The sequence below is a fragment of the Macaca nemestrina genome, chromosome 6, assembly GCF_043159975.1.
Source record: "Macaca nemestrina isolate mMacNem1 chromosome 6, mMacNem.hap1, whole genome shotgun sequence".
In the NCBI taxonomy this organism is placed as follows: domain Eukaryota; kingdom Metazoa; phylum Chordata; class Mammalia; order Primates; family Cercopithecidae; genus Macaca; species Macaca nemestrina.
This window is the reverse complement of record NC_092130.1, coordinates 39,200,389-39,225,398: the sequence shown is the minus strand read 5'-3', so window position 1 is coordinate 39,225,398 and position 25,010 is coordinate 39,200,389. Positions and strand designations below refer to the sequence as shown.

The following is a 25,010-nucleotide window of genomic DNA, read 5'->3' as shown; positions in this document are numbered from 1 at the left end:
TGAAACATATTGGAATTTATCTAAAACCTGAAAGTCTGCAGAGTCGCATGGTGGCGCTGCAGGATAAGATGGTGAATTTTTTGTAACAGCAGATGCTCTGGTTTCCCTTAACCATGGGAACTGAAAGCGCTGGGAAACCAGGAGAAAAGAGGCTTTCAAAAGGTAGGGCACCATCAACACCTTCGCGACAGGATTACGAGTTTCTAGATTCCCAAAGGTCCAGGCTGACAGGTGAGAGGAGCAACTTTAACAGCTGCTAGAGACTGAGTTGAAACGTTTTCGCCAGAAAGACGTTTGGCTAAGAAGCCATGGAGCCGGGAAAGGGAAGAGCTCAGCGGACAAGGCAAGTGCTGCTTTTCTTTGTTTTCCTGGGAGGGTCTTTGGTGTGTTCTGAGACCTGGAGCTATTCCACAGCAGAGGAAATGGAGGTCGGCACATTTATAGCCAACGTGGTGAAAGACATGGGTTTGGATGTGGAAGACCTGGTTGCACGGGGCGCCAGAGTCATCTTTGACGACTATAAACCTTATTTGCGATTGGATCCACAAAATGGCGACTTGCTCTTAAACGAGCAGCTGGACCGGGAGGCACTTTGTGATCTCACAGAGCCTTGTATATTGCATTTCCAGGTGTTATTTGAAAATCCGTTGCAATTTTTTCGGGCTGAGCTTTTGGTCAAAGACATAAATGATCACACTCCCACGTTCCTAAATAATCATATACTTCTAAAAGTCTCCGAAGGTACTACTCTAGGAACTGTATTCCAAATAGATAGTGCTCAGGACTTGGATGTGGGAAAGAATGGTGTTCAAAACTATACAATAAGTCCCAATCCCTATTTCCACCTTAAATTACGACACAGTGATGAGGGCAGAAAATATCCAGAGTTGGTACTGGACCAATCCCTGGATCGAGAAAAGGAGTCTGAGCTTAGTTTAACGCTAACAGCCGTGGATGGCGGGTCTCCGCCCAGGTCTGGGACTACACTGATTAACGTTGTGGTCCTGGACGTCAATGACAATGCCCCTGAATTTGAGAAGCCAGTCTATGAAGTTCATGTACCTGAGAGCAGCCCTCTGGACTCCTTGATCATCAAAGTGTCTGCTACAGATTTAGATGCAGGAATAAATGGAGAACTGTCTTATTCATTTTCCCATGTCTCCAGAGATGTACGGAAAACATTTGAAATCCATCCAATTTCTGGCGAAGTCTATTTAAAAGCACCTCTAGATTTCGAGATTATTCAATCTTACATCATAAACATTCAGGCCATTGACAGTGGGAGCCTTTCTGGAAAATCAAACATTTTAGTTCGGGTTGTAGATGTGAATGACAACCCGCCAGAAATAGCCATGACATCTCTTACCAGTCCCATACCGGAAAACTCTTCACCTGAGATGGTGGTCGCTGTCTTCAGCATACGAGACCAAGACTCTGGAGACAATGGGAGAATGGTTTGCTCAATTCAGGACAACCTCCCCTTTGTCTTGAAGCCTACCTTCAAGAATTTTTACTCTCTGGTAACAGAGCACCCACTGGACAGAGAGATCAGAAATGAATATAACATTACCATCACCGTGACCGACTTGGGGACACCCAGGCTGAAAACCGAGCACAACATAACTGTCCTGGTCTCCGACGTCAATGACAACGCCCCCGCCTTCACCCAAACCTCCTACACTCTGTTCGTCCGCGAGAACAACAGCCCCGCCCTGCACATCGGCAGCGTCAGAGCCACAGACAGAGACTCAGGCACCAACGCCCTGGTCACCTACTCGCTGCTACCGTCCCAGGACCCTCACCTACCCCTCCCCTCCCTGGTCTCCATCAACGCAGACAGTGGCCACCTGTTCGCCCTCAGGTCGCTGGACTACGAGGCCCTGCAGGAGTTCGAGTTCCGCGTGGGCGCCACAGACCGCGGCTCCCCGGCGCTGAGCAGCGAGGCGCTGGTGCGCGTGCTGGTGCTGGACGCCAACGACAACTCGCCCTTCGTGCTGTACCCTCTGCAGAACGGCTCCGCGCCCTGCACCGAGCTGGTGCCCCGGGCGGCCCAGCCGGGCTACCTGGTGACCAAGGTGGTGGCAGTGGACGGCGACTCGGGTCAGAACGCCTGGCTGTCCTACCAGTTGCTCAAGGTCACGGAGCCCGGGCTGTTCGGTGTGTGGGCGCACAATGGCGAGGTGCGCACCGCCAGGCTGCTGAGCGAGCGCGACGCGGCCAAGCACAGGCTGGTGGTGCTGGTCAAGGACAATGGCGAGCCTCCGCGCTCGGCCACCACCACGCTGCACGTGTTCCTGGTGGACGGCTTCTCCCAGCCCTACCTGCCTCTCCCAGAGGCGGCCCCGGCCCAGGCCCAGGCCGACTCGCTCACCATCTACCTGGTGGTGGCGTTGGCCTCGGTGTCTTCGCTCTTCCTCTTGTCGGTGCTCCTGTTCGTAGCGGTGCGGCTGTGCAGGAGGAGCAGGGCGGCCTCGGTGGGCCGCTGCTCGGTGCCCGAGGGCCCCTTTCCAGGACATCTGGTGGACGTGAGCGGCACCGGGACCCTATCCCAGAGCTACCAGTACGAGGTGTGTCTGACAGGAGGCTCCGGGACAAATGAGTTCAAGTTCCTGAAGCCGATAATTCCCAATCTGCTGCCCCGGGACAGCGAAATGGAGAAAGCCCCACCTTTCTGAATGGCATGGAATTCAATTAGGGATCTGATTATGATGCAGAACTTTTAGAATGAGTCTATTTCTTTGAAATCTTTTTGTTATTTAGAGTTTTTCATTTTGGGTAACTGCATTTTATTCAAGAGTTTTCAGAAGTTACAAGAATTTAAGACTATTTTTTGTTGTTTTAATCGTGAAAAAATTGAAAGCTGGAATTTACTTAGTCATTGTTTTGAAATACAACCTCAAATAATATGTTCACATACACATTATTTTCCCTTCAAGTTTAATTGCACACTGGGCTCATTCCTATTTTCTGAGTGTTCTGACTGTGGATCCTCTAACCAAAGCAGTTTTTATATGATTGAGAATATTATTATAGAAGTAAATGCATGATATTAACAAAAACATAATTGCTTGTTATCTGGTTAGGTTGGTTTCTAAGATGTTATCTAATTTAGGTTTCTTTTTTTAAAACCTATAATCTTTTCATTCTACTTTTCTGGCAAACATTGCAGAGAATTTTTCCTGTACTGAGGGTTTTTTTTTTTTTTTCATAATTATGTGTGAACCATATATATGCTAGTAGATGTTGTTTTATTTAAATATATTCAAAACCTTGTTTGGATTAAGATGTATATATCCAGCTCATGCTCCTTTCTTGTCTGAGAACTTCTCTATACTACCCAAGACAGGCGATCACTAGTGTGATGCTTATTCCATTGCAGGCCTTCTTTTCTTACACCTCCCCCCCATATATTTTTTAAGGAGTGGGGTCTTGCCATGTCACATGGGCTAGTCTTGAACTCCTGGGCTCTAGTAATCCTACCACATCAGCTTCCCAACATGTTGGGATTATAGGCAAGAGCCCTGATCACTTTTTATTGGTCCTGTGATAGATTCCTAATTTAAGCTGGAATAGCTACATTCTCCAAACCCCTAAATTTGTGATTGAGATATAGTTCATCTACTTTTTCCTCTTGAATAAATGTTGAACGTGTGCTGAGGTAGCCATGTTTATAAGTTTCTAGATAGAGAGAAAAAGAGGGAGAGAAAATGGAAGGAAAGTAAAAGTGAAAAGGAATAAGAGTGGAGAAGGCAGAAGCCTAGAAAACAGTAGAGACTAAAATAGCTACTTAGTTCTAGACCTGTCCACCTAAGTTCAGTTCCTCCTAAGTCCCCAATGTTTAATTGCCCTTGGGTTCTACAGTAAGACTCCATTGCTAATAGTAAAATTCTTTTGTTTAACCTATCTTGAAGTGGGATTTCTTGAAATCAGAAGAGACTTGAAAGGTTTGTACAACCTTGAGTACTCAGACTATCTACCTTGAAACCCTGGTCTTTTATTGCATGCTTCTAATGTTAACTTAATGAATGAAATACAGGATGTACAAGCCTAGAGATAACAAATATATACTAGAGGCTTATGTAATAAAATTTAAATTTGTAAATAATTTATGAGGTCTTTCAACAGAAAAATGCTACAAAGGGCTTTATGAAATGTCTCATTAACTTAACTTTCCCTCCATTATTTTATATGTCCCAGGATTACTTTTAAATAATACTTTTAGTTTAAATAATAATAATAACACTAGAATTGTTAAGTTTTAGGTTTCTGTACCTTTTCTCAGGATCATCATACCTTCCTTAGCAGACTCTTTCTTTTAAAAATTGCTTGTTAAGCTCAGCGTGAACAAAATTATTTTTGTCATGTAATGTAAAATCTTCTTGCTCCATAAATAATCCCAATTTATGGATAATATGGATTGACTCATGATTTCAGTTATAGTAATAAACATTTAATTAATATACCCTATTGCTAGAAAACCTCATGAAAAAATTTAAGTTTCTGCCAAGCCTAGGAGCTAAGATCTTAGAAAGGAGAAACTTTAACCAAGAGAAGAAAGATGGGAATGAAAAACTAACTTTGATCCATTAGGTTACTGACATAGGTACAAGCTTCTATCCCATTAATATTAAAAAATGCATAGACATTCAGGACGCATTTTCTTGGACACATAATAGTGAATTTGGATCCATGACCAATATATTTCTATAAGGAAAATTGTCCATCAGATTTTGACTGTGACTGGCATGTTCTCATATTTTGAAAGTTTAATCAAATTTGTTTGTATAGAAGAAAACATTCTAAAGTAGAATGTTGATTTGAGCTATTTATACCTTAAGAGAAACCAATATAAACCACAATTCTTACACTTGGCTCATCCTTAGTTTTCTCAGTTAGCTAGGTAATTAGAATACCAGAACACATAATAGTGTATATTATTTAAACATTGTGAGTAGAACATTGGTTAAAGTTGGCAGAGTTGGGAAGACCCCCAAGTCTCCTCCCCGAAAATGTTTTCTCTTTCCTTAGAAGTAAGAATTTCAGTTCCATGCTAGGGTTTCAGGATTCCAATGAATCCACAAGAGATATATGATTGCTTACTAAAAATGAGTTGAGATCTTCTCCAGTTGGGAATATGCTTAACCTGCTATTTCAGGTGAACTTAACATATTTTCTTCTGCATTTTACTTTTTACTTTAACTTCAGCCTTTATATCCATGATCTTAGCTGTCTCCCTCTTAAAGGTTTCAGTGACTCTCAGCTTCAACATGTGTGTATCTCATTATTAACAATAGATGGTGATGCTCTTTACAAATTATTTTAGATACTGTAATAATTCAACATAGCAAGCTCACAGTCCTTAGACAATATTCACAAATAAGTTATCCACAACTCCTTAAGCTACCTATTGAGTTTGCATAATAAACCAGCTTTAGCTAGTATATCACTTAAGTTCATACCCCTGAAGTGTTAGAATGAATCTCTTCATCTACTGGGCTAGCAGTCATTAGACCCATCAAAGAGAAGAGGCTTTCTTAACAGAAAATTGCGTTGTGGCAAGGATTGATTCCCAGAGCAGACTGCCTACTGACCCAACATAGGCATCCAGACCCTGAATGCTGTTGGTGTTGAAGAAATGGAGCTGAAAAGGAGCATTTTCCTAGAATAAGGCAAGTGCTGCTTCTCTTTGTTATGCTGTCTCAGACTTGCGCGGAGCGGAATGTTTATACTGTAGCAAAAGAAACAGAAAGCGGTTCTTTTGTGGCCAATGTAGCAAAGGACCTAGGGCTAGAAGTAAGAGAAATATCCCGGCGGAGGGCTCGGGTCATTTTTAACAATAACAAAAAAATATTTTCAGCTGAACCTTCAGACTGGAGACCTGCAAGTAAATGAGAAACTGAATGAGGAAGAATTGTGTGACCTCACTGAGCCTTGTGTGCTGCAATTCCAAGTGTTACTGGAAGAACCTTTGGAGGTATATAGGTTTAAACTTTTGGTCAGTGACATAAATGACAATTCCCCTGTATTCCCAGAAGTAGAAATTATTTTGAAAATCATGGAAAATACTCCTCCAGGAACTGTGTTTCCTCTGAAAAACACACAAGATTTGGATGTGGGCATCAATAACACTCAAAACTACACCATCAACCCCAACTCCCATGTCCACGTTCTCACCCAAAATGGCAGTGAAGGCAGAAAATACCCAGAGCTGGTTCTAGACAAAGCCCTGGATCCGGAGGAGCAGGCTGAGTTCGGGTTAACTCTCATGGCAGTAAATGGCGAGGCTTCTCCCAGAACTGGAACTGCTCTGGTCCTCCTTGAAACCTTGGACATCAATGGCAATGTGCTTGAGTGTGTGCTGTCACTCTATCAGGTGCAGATATCAGAAAACAGCCCCCTGGAATCCCTTGTTGCCACTGTTTCCGCTAGAGATTTAGACATGGGAATTAATGGTGAAATATTCTACTCACTTTTTATGGTGATGAAGAGATTTCTAAGACATTTGCACTTAATGAACGAACGGGAGAAATTAAAATGATCAGAAAATTAGATTTTGAAAAAATTGTGTCATATGAGGTGGATATTAAAGCCTGTGATGGGGCAGGTCTTTATGGAAAATGCGCCATCATAATACAGGTGGTAGATATCAACGATAACGCTCCAGAACTGACCATGGCTTCATTTACAAGCCCCATCCGCGAAAATTCTCCCGAGATGTGGTAGCTCTTTTCAGCATTCCAGACCGAGATTCTGGGGAAAATGGAAGAATAGTTTGCGTAATTCAAAATGATGTTCCGTTCATGCTGAAACCTTCCGTTGAGAATTTCTACTGGCTGTTAACAGAAGGACTACTGGACAGAGAGTTTAGAGCCGAGTACAACTCACCATCACAGCCTTGGACTAGGGAACGCCTAGGCTGAAAACCGAGTACAACATAACTGTGCTGGTCTCCTACGTCAATGACAACGCTCCCGCCTTCACCCAAACCTCCTACATCCTGTTCGTCAGCTAGAACAACAGCCCCGCCCTGCACATTGGCGGCGTCACCGCCACAGGCACCAACACCCAGGTCACACACTCGCTGCTGCCGCCACCGAACCCGCACCTGCCCCTTGCCTCCCTAGTCTCCATCAACACAGAAAACGGCCACCTGTTTGCCCTCCGGTCGCTGGACTACGAGTCTCTGCAGGGGTTCGAGTTCCGCGTGGGCGCCACAGACCGCGGCTTCCTGGCGCTGAGCAGCGAGGCGCTGGTGCGCGTGCTGTGCTGGACGCCAACGACAACTTGCCCTTCGTGCTGTACCCGCTGCAGAACGGCTCCGCGCCCTGCACAGAGCTGGTGCCCCGGGCGGCTGAGCCGGGCTACCTGGTGACCCAGGTGGTGGCGGTGGATGGCGACTCGGGCCAGAACGCCTGGCTGTCATACCAGCTACTCAAGGCCACGGAGCCCGGGCTGTTCGATGTGTGGGCACACAATGGCAAGGTGCACACGGCCAGGCTGCTGAGCGAGAGCGACGTGGCCAAGCACAGGCTGGTGGTCCTGGTCAAGGACAAGGGCGAGCCTCCGCGCTCGGCCACCGCCACGCTGCACGCGCTCCTGGTGGATGACTTCTCCCAGTCCTACCTGGCGCTCCCAGAGGCGGCCCCAGCCCAGGCCCAGGGCGACTTGCTCACCGTCCAGCTGGTGATGGCGTTGGCCTTGGTGTGGTCGCTCTTCCTCTCTCAGTGCTCCTGTTCGTGGCGGTGCGGCAGTGTAGGAGGAGCAGGGTGGCCTCGGTGGGTCGCTGCTCGGTGCCCGAGGACCCCTTTCCAGGCATCTGGTGGACATGAGCAGCACCAGGACTCTATCCCAGAGGTACCAGTATGAAGTGTGTCTGACTGGAAGCTCCCCAACAAATGAGTTCAAATTCCTGAAGTCTGTTATCCCTAAGCATCCGGGCGCTCTGAATGACGGTAGGATAAGTCCAACTTTGTAAATGGTTTTGGATTCAATTAAGAATCTGTATATTTTTCAGAGCATTAAGGATAAAGGTTAGTTCTTTATCAATATATTAAGTCTCTGTTATGTTTTTTGTTCTATATAGATTTTCTAAGATTTTGCTGCTTTCATTTTCCTAGTTAAGATTAGACATTTTCTTTGATTATTTGTTCATACTTAGTCTCCTTTTATCATGTCCATTTTGATGAATACAACTTTCAAGTTTACTCACTAATGAAAAGTCATATTTGTTCAATTTATCAACTTTTCAAAATCACAGGCTGTTGATTTGAAGATTCCAGCCCCATTCTGTTTCATTAAAGAAAGCTTTTCTAAACTTTTGATGCTTAGAAGACAAGAACGATGATATAGTGATTATTAGTACATACTCTGTTTAATCAGTCTTATGCTTACCTGTCTTGAATTTTTAAATGGAGAAGTGTCTGCAAAAATTGGTTTTATTTCACAATAGCATGATGTGGGAAAGACTACATTTTTTCCCAAACTTAAAGACTTTTCTGCTCTTTTAATAACCTCTATTATATAACATATATAAGCATTAGTATTATTATTATTGAGACAGAGTTTCACTCTTGTCGCCCAGGCTGGAGTGCAATGGCGCAATCTCGCTCACTGCAACCTCGCTTCCCCGGTTCAAGTGATTCTCCTGCCTCAGCCTCCCAAGTAGCTGGGATTACAAGCCCCTTGTTTTAGTAGAGATGGGGTTTCACCATGTTGGCCAAACTCAAAGTGGCTCCTGGAGTTTGGCTGGTCTCAAACTCCTGACCTCAAGTGATACACTCGTCTCTGCCTCCCAAAGTGTGGGATTACAGGCATGAGCCACCTCGCCCCGCCATATGAGCATTATTTAATGATTATTAGATTATCTCAAGATTTAAAAAATCATAGCTCCCTTTTGTAGTGTCTATCTAGCCCACCTGATCTTTTTCTGGAAACTTCTCCCTGTCTTTAGCAGAAGTGTAATGTTGCAGCCACATTTATTTTATATGACCCAACTCCCTCTGTGATTTCAAACACAAAAATAAGATGATCTTAGCTGGCCTAATCTGATTCTCTCTATTTAAAAAAAAAAATGGCTTTAGAAACCAGATACAATATAGTCTCTTTGTTAGGAACATAACCAGAAAGTGGTGTCATATCTGGCTAAACATCTGAAAAGAAATACAGGACATCAATCTACTGAGAGACAAGAAAAAAGAAGATATCAAAAGAATGACCTTGTTGTAGATTTTCCTGTTTTAGATTTTCCAGTCCCTCCTAAGTCTGCTTTTCCCTTGGGTTTTTTGGAGACAAATATGTGCTCTTTAATAAATTTCCTCTAATTAAGAGACCTAAGTGAGGTTTTTGTTGTCAAAAGCATATTAGATATTCTTGCATTGTTGGTAAGTCAGACCTTTCTTACTATTAAGTTTTCATTGTGGCTTTGCATATTAATATGACAACATTTGGGATCAAGGAGGTTGTAAAATATTAGTAGTCTGTAAGGGGCATGCACTAGGTTTTCTAGAATATATAATTTTGAAAAAAACTGAAGGATCTTTCCAATGGTACAGTTTTTGAAATGTTTAATAGAAAGTCTTAGAAAATTTTATTATATGAGTGTTTTGAATATCATGAGTGTCATAATAACATTACTGTAAAAAAAACCTTGACAATGAAAAATGTGTGTCTAAAAGAGACATAATCATTATATTTAGGGTCATGATAATCTTGTTATGGTGTTTCTTTCTATTATATAATATATCCCTTGCTTATGGGTAGCTAGGTTATTTTGCCACTTAATGAAATGACATTTTAGGCTGTTCTTAGTTACTTCTCGTTACTATTTAAAGGGCATAGGAAATACCTACCTTATGAACATGCTGTCTTTGTTTATCCATCTTATATAATGGACTTGAATCCCAGCAGAAGAGGGGACTTCTACAGTAGGAGGAGAACCTATCTGTCAGCATTTTTTAATTAATTGTGATTCATTGATGTATCTATTTAACAAATATTTATTGAGCACCTATCGTGTGCCGGGGATTATTTTAGATATTGGCGATGCAGCAGTGAACAAAATGAAGTTCTAACACGTGAGATTGAAACAGAAAGGAAACAATGAAATGAGTACATCTACACTACATCTGATGATAATAAATCTGAGAGAGACAAGGCAGGGCCAGGTACAGCAACTCGTGCCTATAACCTCAGCACTTTGGGAGGCTGTGGCGGGAGGATTTCTTGAGCTCAGAAATTTGAGACCAGCCTGGGCAACATAGCAAGACCTCATCTTCACAAATAATTAAAACATTAGCCAGGCATGGTGATGCGCAACTGTGGTCCCAGCTACAGTTGCTGAGGTGGGAGGATCGCTTGAGCCTGGGCAGCTGAGGCTGCAACGAGCAGTGATTGTGCCACTGCATTCACTACTGGGCAATAGAGCAAGACCCCATCTCAAAAAAAAAAAAAAGAAAAAGAAAAAGAAAAAAAAAGAAAAAGCAAAGTAAGAGATATAGGAAGTGCCTTCATATGTTTTTTTCCACAGTTTAAAATTTTCATAAAATCGTAACTCTCTGACTTTATGTAGAAAGGCTATCACCCTGGAATGAACATGTAGCTTTTTCTTGATGTAATTCAACCAATGGGAGCACAATTCTGGTACACAGGCTGTCTAGAACTTGAAAGAAATCAAAGAATTCATTTTGTTTTGATGAGAAAATGTTAAGAAATCACGTGGCTATGGGTTATTATTATTATAAGATAACTGATCCCTATTATGTCTTCTTTCACTTCTCAATTTCCCTCAGAGCACCCCACCCAGACTACAGGCTCTGGACGGTGGGGACCATGTCTGGGTTGTTTACTGATGCTTATCATAATTTGGCACATAGAGACCAAAAATACCCCTTTGAATGAAGAAATTAATAATTATAATTGCGTGATATTGTGATTACATCATTTTCTCCCATTTTCCAAACTCCTAATAGAATGGAGAATAGATCAATTGTAGCAATTCGTTTCGAAGTAAAGACAACGCATGGTGGCGCTGCAGGCTAAGGCTTCAAAAAAAGGAAACGAAGCCCATGAAATGCTACGAGCTACTTCAGACCTCTTCCAGCCTAAGGGGGAAGTCCGTTAGCAGAGCACGGACCAGTGTCTCCGGAGAATGCTATTCTCCTACATTTCCGGACAGGTTATCAACGGGCAGATCGATCACTGCCTCTGTCCCATCGCTCCCTGAAGTAGCACTGACTCCGATTCCTTGAAAGGGAGGTGTGCAGAAGTAAAGATGGAGCCTACAGGGGAGCGCTTTCCTGAACAAAGGCAAGTCCTGATTCTTCTTCTTTTACTGGAAGTGGCTCTGGCAGGCTGGGAACCCCGTCGCTATTCTGTGATGGAGGAAGCAGAGAGAGGTTCTTTTGTGGCTAACCTGGCCAATGACCTAGGGCTGGGAGTGGGGGAGCTAGCCGAGCGGGGAGCCCGGGTAGTTTCTGAGGATAACGAACAAGGCTTGCAGCTTGATCTGCAGACTGGGCAGTTGATATTAAATGAGAAGCTGGACCGGGAGAAGCTGTGTGGCCCCACCGAGCCCTGTATAATGCATTTCCAAGTGTTACTGAAAAAACCTTTGGAAATATTTCGAGCTGAACTACTAGTGAGAGACATAAATGATCATTCTCCTGAGTTTCCTGAAAGAGAAATGACCCTGAAAATCCCAGAAACTAGCTCCCTTGGGACTGTGTTTCCTCTGAAAAAAGCTCGGGACTTGGACGTGGGCAGCAACAACGTTCAAAACTACAATATTTCTCCCAATTCTCATTTCCATGTTTCCACTCGCACCCAAGGGGATGGCAGGAAATACCCAGAGCTGGTGCTGGACACAGAACTGGATCGCGAGGAGCAGGCCGAGCTCAGATTAACCTTGACAGCGGTGGACGGTGGCTCTCCACCCCGATCTGGCACTGTCCAGATCCTCATCTTGGTCTTGGACGTCAATGACAATGCCCCGGAGTTTGCACAGGCGCTCTACGAGGTGCAGGTCTCAGAGAACAGCCCAATAGGCTCCCTAGTTGTCAAGGTCTCTGCTAGGGATTTAGACACTGGGCCGAATGGAGAGATATCATACTCCATTTCTTACAGCTCTCAGGAGATAAACGAACCTTTTGAGCTAAGCAGCCTTTCAGGAGAAATTCGACTAATTAAAAAACTAGATTTTGAGACAATATCCTCATATGATCTAGATATAGAGGCATCTGATGGCGGGGGACTTTCTGGAAAATGCTCTGTCTCTGTTAAGGTGCTAGATGTTAACGATAACTTCCCGGAACTAAGTATTTCATCACTTACCAGCCCTATTCCCGAGAATTCTCCAGAGACAGAAGTGGCCCTGTTTAGGATTCGAGACCGAGACTCTGGGGAAAATGGAAAAATGATTTGCTCAATTCAGGATGGTGTTCCTTTTAAGCTAAAACCGTCTGTTGAGAATTTCTACAGGCTGGTAACAGAAGGGGCGCTGGACAGAGAGAACAGAGCCCAGTACAACATCACCATCACCATCACAGACTTGGGGACCCCAAGGCTGAAAACCGAGCACTGCATAACCGTGCTGGTCTCCGACGTCAATGACAACGCCCCCGCCTTCACCCAAACCTCCTACACCCTGTTCGTCCGCGAGAACAACAGCCCCGCCCTGCACATCGGCAGCGTCAGCGCCACAGACAGAGACTCAGGCACCAACGCCCAGGTCACCTACTCGCTGCTGCCGCCCCAGGACCCGCACCTGCCCCTCGCCTCCCTGGTCTCTATCAACACAGACAACGGCCACTTGTTCGCCCTCCGATCGCTGGACTACGAGACCCTGCGGGAGTTCGAGTTGCGCGTGGGCGCCACAGACCGCGGGTCCCCAGAGCTGAGCAGCGAGGCGCTGGTGCGCGTGCTGGTGCTGGACGCCAACGACAACTCGCCCTTCGTGCTGTACCCTCTGCAGAACGGCTCCGCGCCCTGCACCGAGCTGGTGCCCCGGGCGGCCGAGCCGGGCTACCTGGTGACCAAGGTGGTGGCGGTGGACGGCGACTCGGGCCAGAACGCCTGGCTGTCGTACCAGCTGCTCAAGGCCACGGAGCCCGGGCTGTTCCGCGTGTGGGCGCACAATGGCGAGGTGCGCACCGCCAGGCTGCTGAGCGAGCGCGACGCGGCCAAGCACAGGCTGGCGGTGCTGGTCAAGGACAATGGCGAGCCTCCGCTCTCGGCCACCACCACGCTGCACTTGCTCCTAGTGGACGGCTTCTCCCAGCCCTACCTGCCTCTCCCAGAGGCGGCCCCGGCCCAGGCCCAGGCCGACTCGCTTACCGTCTACCTGGTGGTGGCGTTGGCCTCGGTGTCTTCGCTGTTCCTCTTGTCGGTGCTCCTGTTCGTGGCGGTGCGGCTGTGCAGGAGGAGCAGGGCGGCCTCGGTAGGTCGCTGCTTGGTGCCCAAGGGCCCCTTTCCAGGGCATCTGGTGGACGTGAGCGGCACCGGGACCCTATCCCAGAGCTACCAGTACGAGGTGTGTCTGACAGGAGGCTCTGAAAGTAATGATTTCAAGTTCTTGAAGCCTATATTACCCAATATTCTGAGCCAGGACTCTAGGAGGAAATCAGAATTTCTAGAATAATGTAGGTATTTGAAGCTTTCCTATCGTCTGTTAATTTTGTCTTCCTCACTTTTCACCTTAGTTTTTTTTAACCCTTTAGTAATCTTTAATTCTACTTTTTTTTTAAATTTCTACTATTGTCTTTAGTAATGTTACTTATTTCCTTGGCCTGGTTGTTAGATAATTAGTTTTCAAATTATTGTATTATTATAAATATTTTATCTCAGGAAATTTCATATTTCTGAATAAATTAATAGTATTCATTCCCGAAGGGTAATATGAAAGTTAACCCCACCTAATAAACATAACTCTAATTTTGAAAGTACCTGTCGCACTATATGACACTACATAAGAATATGATTTTTGAAGTTATATTTTAAATTTTTTTTTATAGTTTTTCTTATTTACACAGCTCTGATTTTTTGATAAAAGCTCAGGGTGTAATCATTTCATATTTATCCACGTGTAATTTATTCCAAGCTTCATATTTGGAGTTTTGTTTTTTCCAATAGGGAGCAACATGGATAATTTTAAGCTACTGTTTTCAAGATCACACTTATAAGCATCAGACTTTCATTCTAAAACACATATGTCATCTCATAAAAATATATCTGCATAATGTATTCTTTCTCATGTAAATTAACATAGAAAAGACTGATGGGTTCTTTCTTATTTCTATCTAACGTTATGATCCTATCGGGGGGCTAGACAGGCTTTCTAATACCCAGATTTCCTGTGTTTAAGGTGTTCCTATAAGGCCAATAGACACTAGGACGAACTAATTCATGTCCTGCAATTTCCTCTTGCCACAGCAGGAAAATCTTAATTGAGTCCCAAATTCTGGGCTTAGAGGAGCTTCCGATGGTACAGAATGCCAGCATCTACTTGTCTTTGGATGGTGGCATTATTCTGATTCATAAGGAATTTGAAAGAAATTACATTGTAGAACTAATATTAGTTAACCAAACAAAATTTATTAAAGGATATGTTAGTGAAGGAGTTAAATTATTTGAGGAAAAACTTCTGCTCTTTTGTCAGGACTTTTCTGTCTCCAGGAGCTTCTCAACTTTGCAGATACTCTAGAATCGTATTGCATGCAAAATAATGACTGCCAAGATGTTCCTGCCCTAATCCCCAGAACCTATGAATATGTTATATTGTAAAGAAATTAAGGTTCAAACGGAATTAAGGTTGCCAATCAGCTAAACTTAAAATAGGGAGACTCTCTTAGATAATCTGGGTGGGTCTATTTCAATCAGTGGAAAGGCCATAAAAGCAGAGTTGAGTCTTCCCTAAGATGAAAAAGAAATTTCATTTAAGGACAGCAGCTTCAGCTTATGCCCCAGAGTTCCAACCTGCCCCTCCTAACTGCCTGCTGTACAGATTTTGGACTTGTCTAGGCACCTTTCACAACTGAATAAGTCACTTCCTTGCAATAAACTGATTACCATACATCTCCTGCTGCCTGTTTCTCTGGCTGAACTTGAACACAGATTTTGATACCCGGAAGTGAAATGCTACTGTAATAAACACTTAAAATGTGCAAGTGGCTTCTGAATTGGAAAGTGGGCAGAGGCTGGAAGAACTTTGACAGGTATGACAGAAAAAGCCTCGCTTGCTTTGGACAGACTGTTAGTAGAAATACGTTGTCAACAAATCTGCTAGTAAGGACTCAGAATGAAGTGAGGAGCATGGTGGAGAAATATGTTGCCTTAGAGAATACCTACATCACTTTAAATAGATTGTGGGTAGAAATACGGATGTTAAAGTTTCTGCTGGTGAGGGTGCAGAAATGAGGAAGATATTATTGGAAATTGAAGAAAAGGGAATCGTTTTATATGGTGGGAGAAAACTTAGCTGAATTGTGTCCTGTAGTTATATAGAAAGAACTTGTGAGCAATGAACTTGGGAGATTTCGCTGAGATTTTCAGGCAAAGGGTTGAATGTACAGTCTGTTTTTTTTCTTGCTGCTTATAGTAAAATGTGAGAGGGAAAAGAATGAGAGGAATTAGATTGAGAGAAGAACTGTGAGGCAAAAAGGAAACAGGACTTGATGGTTGGGGAAATTCTCACCCTACTCAGACTACAAAAGATGTTAAAATCAGGAGATTCACTGCTAAGGATACATGTTCTGCAGAGAAAGCCACAGACATATCAGGACAACCTTTTACTAGTGCCTTGAAAGAATCAGGTAGTCAATCATACAGAAGTTCTTTGAAGAGACTAGGTACATGACATGGATATCTTCAGCCACATCAGCAGAAGCCAGGAATATAGACATAATTATTCAGGAAATAACTTCAAAGGAGTCTCTTGTTTAATAAATTGAATCCCTGTGAAATGCACAAGAAATAAGGTTATTGAGAATGTTTAATCAGCAGAAACACTGCCGGCTTGAACTGAAAGGGATAGAGAGAACTAACTAAAGAAGGATGTGGTACTCCCCCTCTCCAAATTCTGTAAGCAAGAAATAGACTGATAAAACTGCTTAGCTAAAAACATGTGCCAATTCAAATGAAAAAGGAAGGATGGTTCAGAGGATGGAGCCTGAAGTCCAGAGAGTACAGCTCTCAAACCACAGAGGATTAGTCCCAAGCCTTGAAAGCAGGAGCTTCCCTGGATGTATTGCCACATTTGTTGGTGCAAGTGATTTTTTTTTTTTTTACTTTTACTTTTTGACAGTTGTCAGACTAGTTTCCAAGTTGTCTGCTTAAGATATATGAGACATTTGTCAGATAAGTAGTGAGGCAGGACATCAGCATGACTTATTTCCCTGCTGATGGGACAAAATGAAGAAACTGGCAGGAACCAGCAGGTGGTGCACAATTGAAGTCAAAAACCCTGCAGGAAGTATTAGGTGGTGCTGAAGGCAACCTTTAATTGCCCTCGCTGCTCATTAGCATAAGAGACTCCCACCAGCCCCATGACAATTCACAAATATCATGGCAACCCAGAAGTTACTGCCCTTTTCCATGGCAATGACCTAGAAGTTACTGCCCCTTTTTCTAGAAAGTTATGAATAACCAGCTCCTCAATTTGCATTAACTCACCTCTTAATTTGCCTGTAAGTGAAAGTAGGTATAAGTGGGTATAAATACAGTTGCCAACAACCCATGAGCTGCTACTGCCAACTCCAGGTGCACTGCAAAAGAGTTAGCCCTGCTCAACAAGGAGCAGTCCATTTCAATAAAAGATTGCTGTCTAATAGCACTTTCTTGCCCTTGAATTCTTTTATGTGCGAAGCCAAAAACCCTCCTGGGGTAAGCCCTAATTTGGGGCCTTGCCTGTCTTGAATCAGTCATATTGTTTTCCCTGGGGTGTTATCAAGGGACAGTACTCTGAACTACTGCAATTAAATTTATATCATCATTCAGTCATCTCACAATTGGAAAACATATGCAAATAACTGAAATTTCAAAGAAATATTCCTGGCTAGTAGCATCTCCAAAAGCTGACTTTGGAGAACAGAATCAGAAAGTGAACTGATAAATGTGAGGCATACTTTTAAATCTGGACTTAATGGTATCCTGAGCAAGATTACTAAAATGTTTATGCAGCAATCCAGAATACCCTGCCCCATCACAGGCAATAAGTAGCAAGGCTAAAAATTTTACTTAGTAAAATTGACTAAATATGGATCCTGAAAATATTCATAAGCAGAACAGCAATCCATGTGTTTTTGTGGATTATGGCTATTTGAAGGATAAGTACCAATTCTCCTCTATGTCACACATAGTATCTAGAACAATTTTGAACACGAGTGACAAGTCATTGTTTCTTAGTGAATAAAAAAATTAAGGACAGTGAAATAAGTTTTTCGGAAACTAGCAGGATAGAGACTCTCATCAACATAAACAGAGCCATTCATTTTACCTATTTTCTCTTTCAGATTTTGTAGACCTCCTTTGAGATTTCTATAAGTCTCATCTTGCCTTTTATGATGTTAATCTAAGGCCATTGGCCTTCTTGCTTTATTTTCCTTCCTTGCTTTTATTTTCTTCCTAAATGGCAATTGGAATACATAGGTAGTTGTGGTCAGATGACAGCATTCACAAGGTGGGAGGTACCTTATTCTAACAACTGGAAAGTGGAGAAGAATTTTAATTTCTCCCACAAATGAATTTAAATGGGGGCAATAGTTTTCTGAGAAACCCATTAGCTATACTTTTGGTATAATAAAAATAAGCTGCAGTGTCTCGTCACTATCCTCCAAACCACTACTGAAAACAGCAGCGTGAAACTTCTATTTCTAGTTTGATTACTGTAAACATGGAAATTATGTATAATTTTAGGCAATTTAGGTAATATGACTATTTAAATGTATATAAAATTATCTCTTTTGGCTGATGGCTGAATTTTTAGAAATGATTTCCTTAAAAGTTGAAAGCTTGGCTGTGCTAGCAGAGGTCTCTCTGGATATTTTGAAGTAATAATGGAGTGTTATGAGTTATCTTTGGCACAGTCCCCTAAGGGTTTTTTAATCTTAGATAAACACTGTGATGATGTATTTTCTTCACAAAAGAACAAAGGAAACATAAACATGATGAATATTTTTTGTTAATCCAAGGCCTATTTCTATAAAAATGGATTCCTTTCCTGTAAAATCAATAGAATATAGGCTCTAATATAGCAAGCTCCCTTCATATGTATTTCCAATCTGTTAAGGGAGAGGCTTGTGTCTTTTTTCCCAAGCAAAGCCAAATAACGTTTAATGAGAGTTCACTTTGGTGATGTTTAATGAAAATTTAACTCAAGTAGAAGCCTCACTGGAATACTCCATGAACAGAAATGTAATCTGGGCAAAACCCTGCAGCCTTTATCCTGGGAAATGTAATAAAAAATCATCAGAATATTGTCTCTATTGCTGAATCAGTAGCCTGGAAATCACTGCAGAAGTTTTACCTATGGGAGGCTATGGGAACCCTCTTGTGTCATGTGCTCTCAAATGTGAATGAACAGGTCAAGAACTAAGGATATTCAAAAGATTTAAAATGTCCAAATAGGCAGTTCTGGAAATACCCCAGCATTGTTTGAATATTATATTTGACATGAAATATAAAGGCATATGAAATACTTTGCCCAAGTTCTGTTCCAAGTTCTCTTTCTGACCAGAAATTTTCATCTGACCATTGTTAGAAGTCTGATCCATGCCAGGGAAGTCAGGCAATCCAAATTTTGGCAGACCGAAAGAATGGAGGTTAAAGATATTCCTGAGCATGCTCCTTGAGGGAACCTTATGTCATTCAACTAGCCTGTCCCTAAATGTTACTCCTCAAATTGTCACTACTGCCATCAACATTCAGAATCATGTTTGAAAAGTGTATGCTCTTCTACATATCTCGTATATTCTGCATTGAAAATGACTTTTAGAAATTCATACTTTATAGTAACAGAAAATGCACTAACCAGAAAGATCTTTTGCCAAATTAATACTTCTGTTAGTCTAAATTCTTTTGGTTTTAATCAACAGAAACCCAATTCAAATTAGCTCTCAAGGTAAAATACAGAATTTATTGAGAAGATATTAGGGTATATAATGTAATTTAGGATATGTTTGGAAATAAAACTGATTGAAGGGTAAGGCCATAACAATTAGAAACAAGGACTTGACCATTTTTTCTATCCTGCTGGTTTTATTCCCTTTTACTGCAGACCAGCTTCCTTCACATGGAGAAAAATGCACTTATATTTCAAGAGCCTAAAAGTTATTTTAAAACTATGGTAAGTTGATTCATGCCTTTTCTGGTACCAAGTTTGGAAGTACTGGTGGGCTTGTATCAATTCCAAACTAGGGCTAGGAAGCAGGATATTTGTGCTTGTTGGTTTAATAATATGACTGCTCCCATTTGTTTTACTCCAATGGGGCGGAGATATATGCACTCCCTGGAAAAGCGGAGGCAAACGCATATCTGCATGTGTCAGTATTCACCAACACCAATGATTTGAAATTAAGGAAATCACAGTTAACCATTTTTTCATAATTCTTGTATTTTATGTGTCTGTAAATATTACATAAATTTTACTTCACAATCAGGGCTACAGATAGATGGTAGCTCAATTACTTTGAAAATCCAGGCATTTGTCTGTGTAATGGTCATAGGTGACAATGGCAACTCAACATTGATGCAGAAATTTCTGTATACTGCTCAGCACGTTAATGAAAACTGATGCCCAATAGTAAGGGCAAAGTAGACTATCTGGAGTGGTGGTGGCAATTGAGGGTGGTTCTTCTTAAAATGGGAATTAAAATCAGTGAGGCCTGCAACATCTATTTTTTCATCAAAAGCTTCCATTGAACATTCATTTTAGCTAGCACAGTAGCCATTAGCATATTTTTAAGTGGATTTTTTTCTTATACACCTAGATGCCCCCTTAATAATATGTTAAAGGAAGAGATGTAATAGCAAAATGACTTAAATACATGAATTCGTTCTTGATCTTTCTATGTTTCTGACTGCAGTAAACATTATTTAACTGACTGGGGCTTTTGATAACTGCATTACTTCTGGTTATCAGCATAGTCACAAAAAAATTAAAATTCTCATAAATTCTGGGACTTTCAGAAGTTGGCACCATACTTACAGCCCCCATTATGAATATTAATGGCTGGAGAACAGCAAATGCCATTTCCTCTAGGGTATAACCATTAGTACCCAATCATCAGTAGTCCTTGTCACTTGTGGCAATGATGGTCATTTTCAAGATAGTATTGATTTGTATACCAAATGATAGAAGAAAGCTAATTACTACTACTTTTAGATTTGGTCTTTCTCTTACCTTTTCCAAAAAACATATTTGATTGATTCCTGACAACCTTCTCACATATAGAAATGCATGTTTTGAAATGGGCCCAGAGATCCCAATGAGTACTACTCCTTTTGTATCTTACTATACAAATGTTTTATGGGTAAAGTCTAGAATTTAAAGGCATCTTTAAAGGATTAATACTTTTGTCTTTCTTAGACTGATCTGGAATACCTTGAGAAGAGCATTACTTCCAGTTATCAGCATAGTCACCAAAAAGTCAAGAAAAATCTACCATGATACATAAATGATGATGCCTCAAACAATTTTAGAAATCTACAGCTACAAATACACAAAATCCCAGAGTCGGTTGTATTTGTGTGTGTGCATTTGTGCCTGTATATTTGTGTGTCTCTGGTGGGTGGCTTTAGTAGACAGTGGCAATAAACTGCAGAGATAAATACCAGAGTAACATTGCTTTTCCAAAACTTTTCCACATTAAGGTTTTTTCTTTAATCTGTGAATGTATGTAATAAAGTTAGCATTAGCAACATACTGTAGAATAGTTTATATTTTCAAATGAAAGGAAATTATTTCTTGCATATGGAACAATCCCAACATTATTGGATTTAGAATTTTCATGACATTCTGGCCTTGAAGGAGCAGCCCAGGAGAAGGAGCTGTGAAGTAGACATGGTAACTTTTCTCCCAGTGAGATCAGGAAACAATAAAGTTAATAATAGGATCTGACAGGATGAGGGTGAGGTTTTAGTGTGGCAAGTGTGCAAGGGCAGGGTGGTTCCTGTGTTTACTTAAAATTTCATATTGTTTCTCATGGGTGTTTACATTAAATTTTAATTTTTACAATATTGCAACAAATAGTATTTATCTCCAAGTTTTGGGATAATGACTTAAAATTTGCATCTCAGTTACTTGCTTCACCTTTGTCCCAGTTGTTGGTTGTTTTCAACTTGCAAGTTCAAATGACCATCACTATGGTAATAGTGATGGCTACAGCCGTGGAATTCGAGCAAAGAAATCAGAAGCAAGTCCTATTCCAAATACGGAATGGCAGGAGCAACGGTGGAAGAATACAAAGACATCTCATGAGCTGGAGTCCTGCAGACTGGGAATGGAACAGCACCTGTGTGATCATGATTGTCCAGGAAAATTGTTTATAAGTTTTTCCTCCAGGTGACATGCAGCCAAGTCAGTTGTGCTAATTTTGTTGAGAATTTGTGCATCTATGTTCATGAGAGATGTTGATCTACAATTTTTTTTCTTGTAAAACTCTTGTCAGGGTTTAGTTTCTGGTCTCATCAAATGACCTGGCAATTGTTTCCTCCTCTTCTTTTAAGAAAGAGTTTATGTAAGATAGTTATTATTTCTACTTCATGTATTTTATAGAATTTACTGCAAAACCCAACCGTGAATGACATTTTATTTTTGGGAAGATTTTGAATTGCACACTCAATTTCTTAAATAAATATGCTGCAATTCTAATTTTCTGTTTCCTCTTCTGTCAGCAGCTGGCAGCTTGTGTTTTTTAAGCAAATTTGTCTATTTTATCAAAGATGTTGAATTTATTGTCATAAAGCTATTGATAATATTTCTTTTTCATCTTTCAATATATTTAGAATCTGCAGTGAATGTTTTTCCTCCTTTTGTCTTTATTGGTATTTCTGTCAATGTACCAATTCTATTAATTTTAAAAAACAAACCAATCATTGGTTTTACTGCTTTTCCTATTACTTTCTGTTTTCTTCCTTTTCTCAGAGGAAAAAAAGGCTGGAGTGCAGTGATGCAGTCATAGCTCACTGTGACATCAAACCCCTACCCTCAAGAGATCCTCCTAAGGCCAGGCATGGTGGCTCACACCTGTAATCCTAGCACTTTGGGAGGCTGAGGAGGGTGGATCACCTGAGGTCAGGAGTTTGAGACCAGCCTGGCAAACATGGTGAAACCCCATCTCTACTAACAATACAAAAATTAGCCAGGCGTGGTGGTGGGCGCCTGTAATCCCAGCTACTCGGGAGGCTGAGGCAGGAGAATTGCTTGAACCCTGGGGGTCAGAGGTTGCCGTGAGTCAAGATCGCACCACTTCACTCCAGCCTGGGTGAAAGAGCAAATCTCCATCTCACAAAAAAGAGAGAGAGAGAGAGAGATCCTCCTGCCTCAACCTGCTGAATAGCTAGGACTACAAGTGCATACCACGAAATCCAGCTAATTGTTTTTATTTTTATTTTTGTAGAGACAGTGCCTCACTATATTGCCTAAGTTGGCCTCAAACTTTTGGGCTTAAGCAATCCTCCCACCTCAACCTTCAAAAATGCTGGGATTACACATGTGAGCTACCTTTTCTAGCCTCCTTTTTGTTTCCTATTTTATTGATTTCTGCTCTTCTGTTTTTATTTCCTTTATTCTATGTATTTCGAGTTTAGTTTTCTCTTTTTCTAGCTTCTCTGAAAGCTTAGATCATTGAATCTAAGCCTTTCTTTTCTAACATACTTGAAAATATATAAAAATATAAATTAAAGGTATAAATTTCTTCTTATATATTACTTAAGTCATATTTCATGAACTTGACTAGTTTGTGTTTTTATTACCATTCAGTTTGAACTATTCTTGTTTGATCCATTGCTTGACTATAATTGTGTTGCTTAATTTCCAAATATCCAAAGGTAACATTTTTGATATCCAAAATAATTATTTTTTGGTCTGGGAGCATACTCTGTATAATTTCAACCCTTTGAGATTTATGAAGTCATTAAAAATTATTTAGCATGTAAGTTACCATGGTGAGTTCCCCATGTGTACTTGAAAGAAATGTGTAACCGACAGTTGTTGGTTGAGTATTCTGTAAATATGAATTAAATCAAGTCATTTGACAATGTTTTTAGATCTTTATTCTTAACATTCTTTCTACATGTTTGGCCAATTACTAGGAGAAGAGTGTTAAATTCTTCAGCTGTGATTGTGAGTTTTTGTTTTATAATTATACTTTAAGTTATAGGGTACATGTGCACAACATGCAGGTTTGTTACATAGCTTTACATGTGCCATGTTGGTTTGCTGCACCCATTAACTCATTATTTACATTAGGTATTTCTCCTAATGCTATCCCTCCCCCTGCCCCCCACCCCACGACAGGCCCCTGTGTGTGATGTTCCCCATCTTGTGTCCAAGTGTTCTCACTGTTCAATTCCCACCTATGAGTGAGAACATGCAGTGTTTGGTTTTCTGTCCTTGTGGTAGTTTGCTCAGAATGATGGTTTCCAGCTTCATCCACGTCCCTGCAAAGGATATGAACTTATCCTTTTTATGGCTGCATAGCATTCCATGGTGTACATGTGCCACATTTTCTTAATCCAGTCTATCATTGATGGACATTTGGGTTGGTTCCAAGTTTTTGCTGTTGTAAATAGTGCTGCAATAAACATATGTGTGCATGTGTCTTTATAGTAGCATGATTTATAATCTTTTGGGTATATACCCGGTAATGAGATCACTGGGTCAAATGGTATTTCTAGTTCTAGATCCTTGATGAATAGCCACATTGTCTTCCACAATGGTTGAACTAGTTTACACTCCCACTAACAGTGTAAAAGCGTTTCTATTTCTCCACATCCTCTCTAGCATCTGTTTATTGGGAATTTTTTATTTACTTTCAGTTCCATTATTTTTAAATCTCATGTACTTTAAAGCTCTGTTATTACATGCACAATGGATAGCTTCTTGATGAATTGACACTCATTATTATACAATGTCTCTTTTAGTCTGTAGTTACTCTGTCTGATATTTATATAGTCAGTCTACATGTCTTATGCTTAAGGTTTGTGATATATTTTTTCATTCTTTTACTTTCAACCTTTATTTGTATTAAAAGCATCTTTTTAAAACAACATAACATTAAGTCTTGCATTTTATCCAATGTTAATATGTTTGCTTTTTAATTGGAGAGTGTATTCCATTTGTATGTAATTATTCATAACATGATTGTCTCTATTGAAATTTTATTCACACTCTCCATTTTCATTCCTATATTCCTCATTTTCTGGTTTCTTTTGAAATCCTTTCTTCCTCATTTTCTGTTCTCTTTTACTTGATTAGATATTTTTCATATTCCATTTTATATCCTTATTTGAATTTTTAGCTACAACAATTTCAGAAATATTTTTTCTAAGAATGACAATATATGGCCTTTTCTTATCATGGTCTACCTTCAATTACTATTATACTACTTAAGTTACAATATAAAAAACTTCCAATTATGTAATCCTCATTCTGTTGCCATGACATAGATGGATCAGCACAAGACACAGGACAAATACTTGAGAATTCATACAGTGGAAAACCTCTATGAAAATAATCAAATTTGAAAATCTCTCAAAAAGATCTTGATATCTACTCCGTAGAAAATACCCCAAATTGGAGACAAATATAATGAGAGTAATAAACATGAAAAGATCTCAGCCAGATTTCAAATCTAAATGTGCACTAGAGAACTCATGCTGCAGGGAAATTACATGAATTCAGTGAATGCAAGAAAGTCTTCACTGACCTTTCACTTGTTAAAATACACACAGCATCACACACTGGACACATACCCTATCAAAGTAAGGAATATAGGTAACCCTTTATGTGTTCCTTGTAT

At 41.0% G+C, this 25,010-nt stretch overlaps 2 protein-coding genes and 1 pseudogene across 14 annotated transcripts in view; all 3 read left to right on the top strand.

Annotated features, from left to right (window-relative positions):
• On the top strand, nt 1-3,279 carry LOC112424100 (protocadherin beta-18). The gene has a single exon (XM_024788251.2). It carries the CDS (start codon nt 309-311, stop codon nt 2,673-2,675), a length of 2,367 nt encoding a protein of 788 aa, XP_024644019.2. The 5' UTR covers nt 1-308; the 3' UTR covers nt 2,676-3,279.
• Nucleotides 3,280-3,416: 137 nt separating this feature from the next.
• LOC105467232 (protocadherin beta-15-like) lies at nt 3,417-11,055 on the top strand (annotated as a pseudogene).
• The window catches only part of LOC105467002 (protocadherin beta 15), a 37,122-nt gene continuing 20,167 nt past the window's right edge, over nt 8,056-25,010 (top strand). For 2 of the 13 annotated variants that reach the window (XR_011624630.1, XM_071098298.1), the window contains exon 1: nt 8,057-13,432. Coding sequence is in view for 10 of the 13 variants with exons in the window: in XM_071098298.1 (XP_070954399.1) it covers nt 11,270-13,432 (2,163 nt within the window). In the remaining 3 variants the exon portion in view is untranslated. Of the gene's footprint in view, nt 13,635-19,264; nt 19,334-20,575; nt 25,010 lie in introns of those variants that run through there. The other 11 variants (XR_011624628.1, XM_071098291.1, XM_071098294.1 and 8 more) reach the window with 10 other exon arrangements.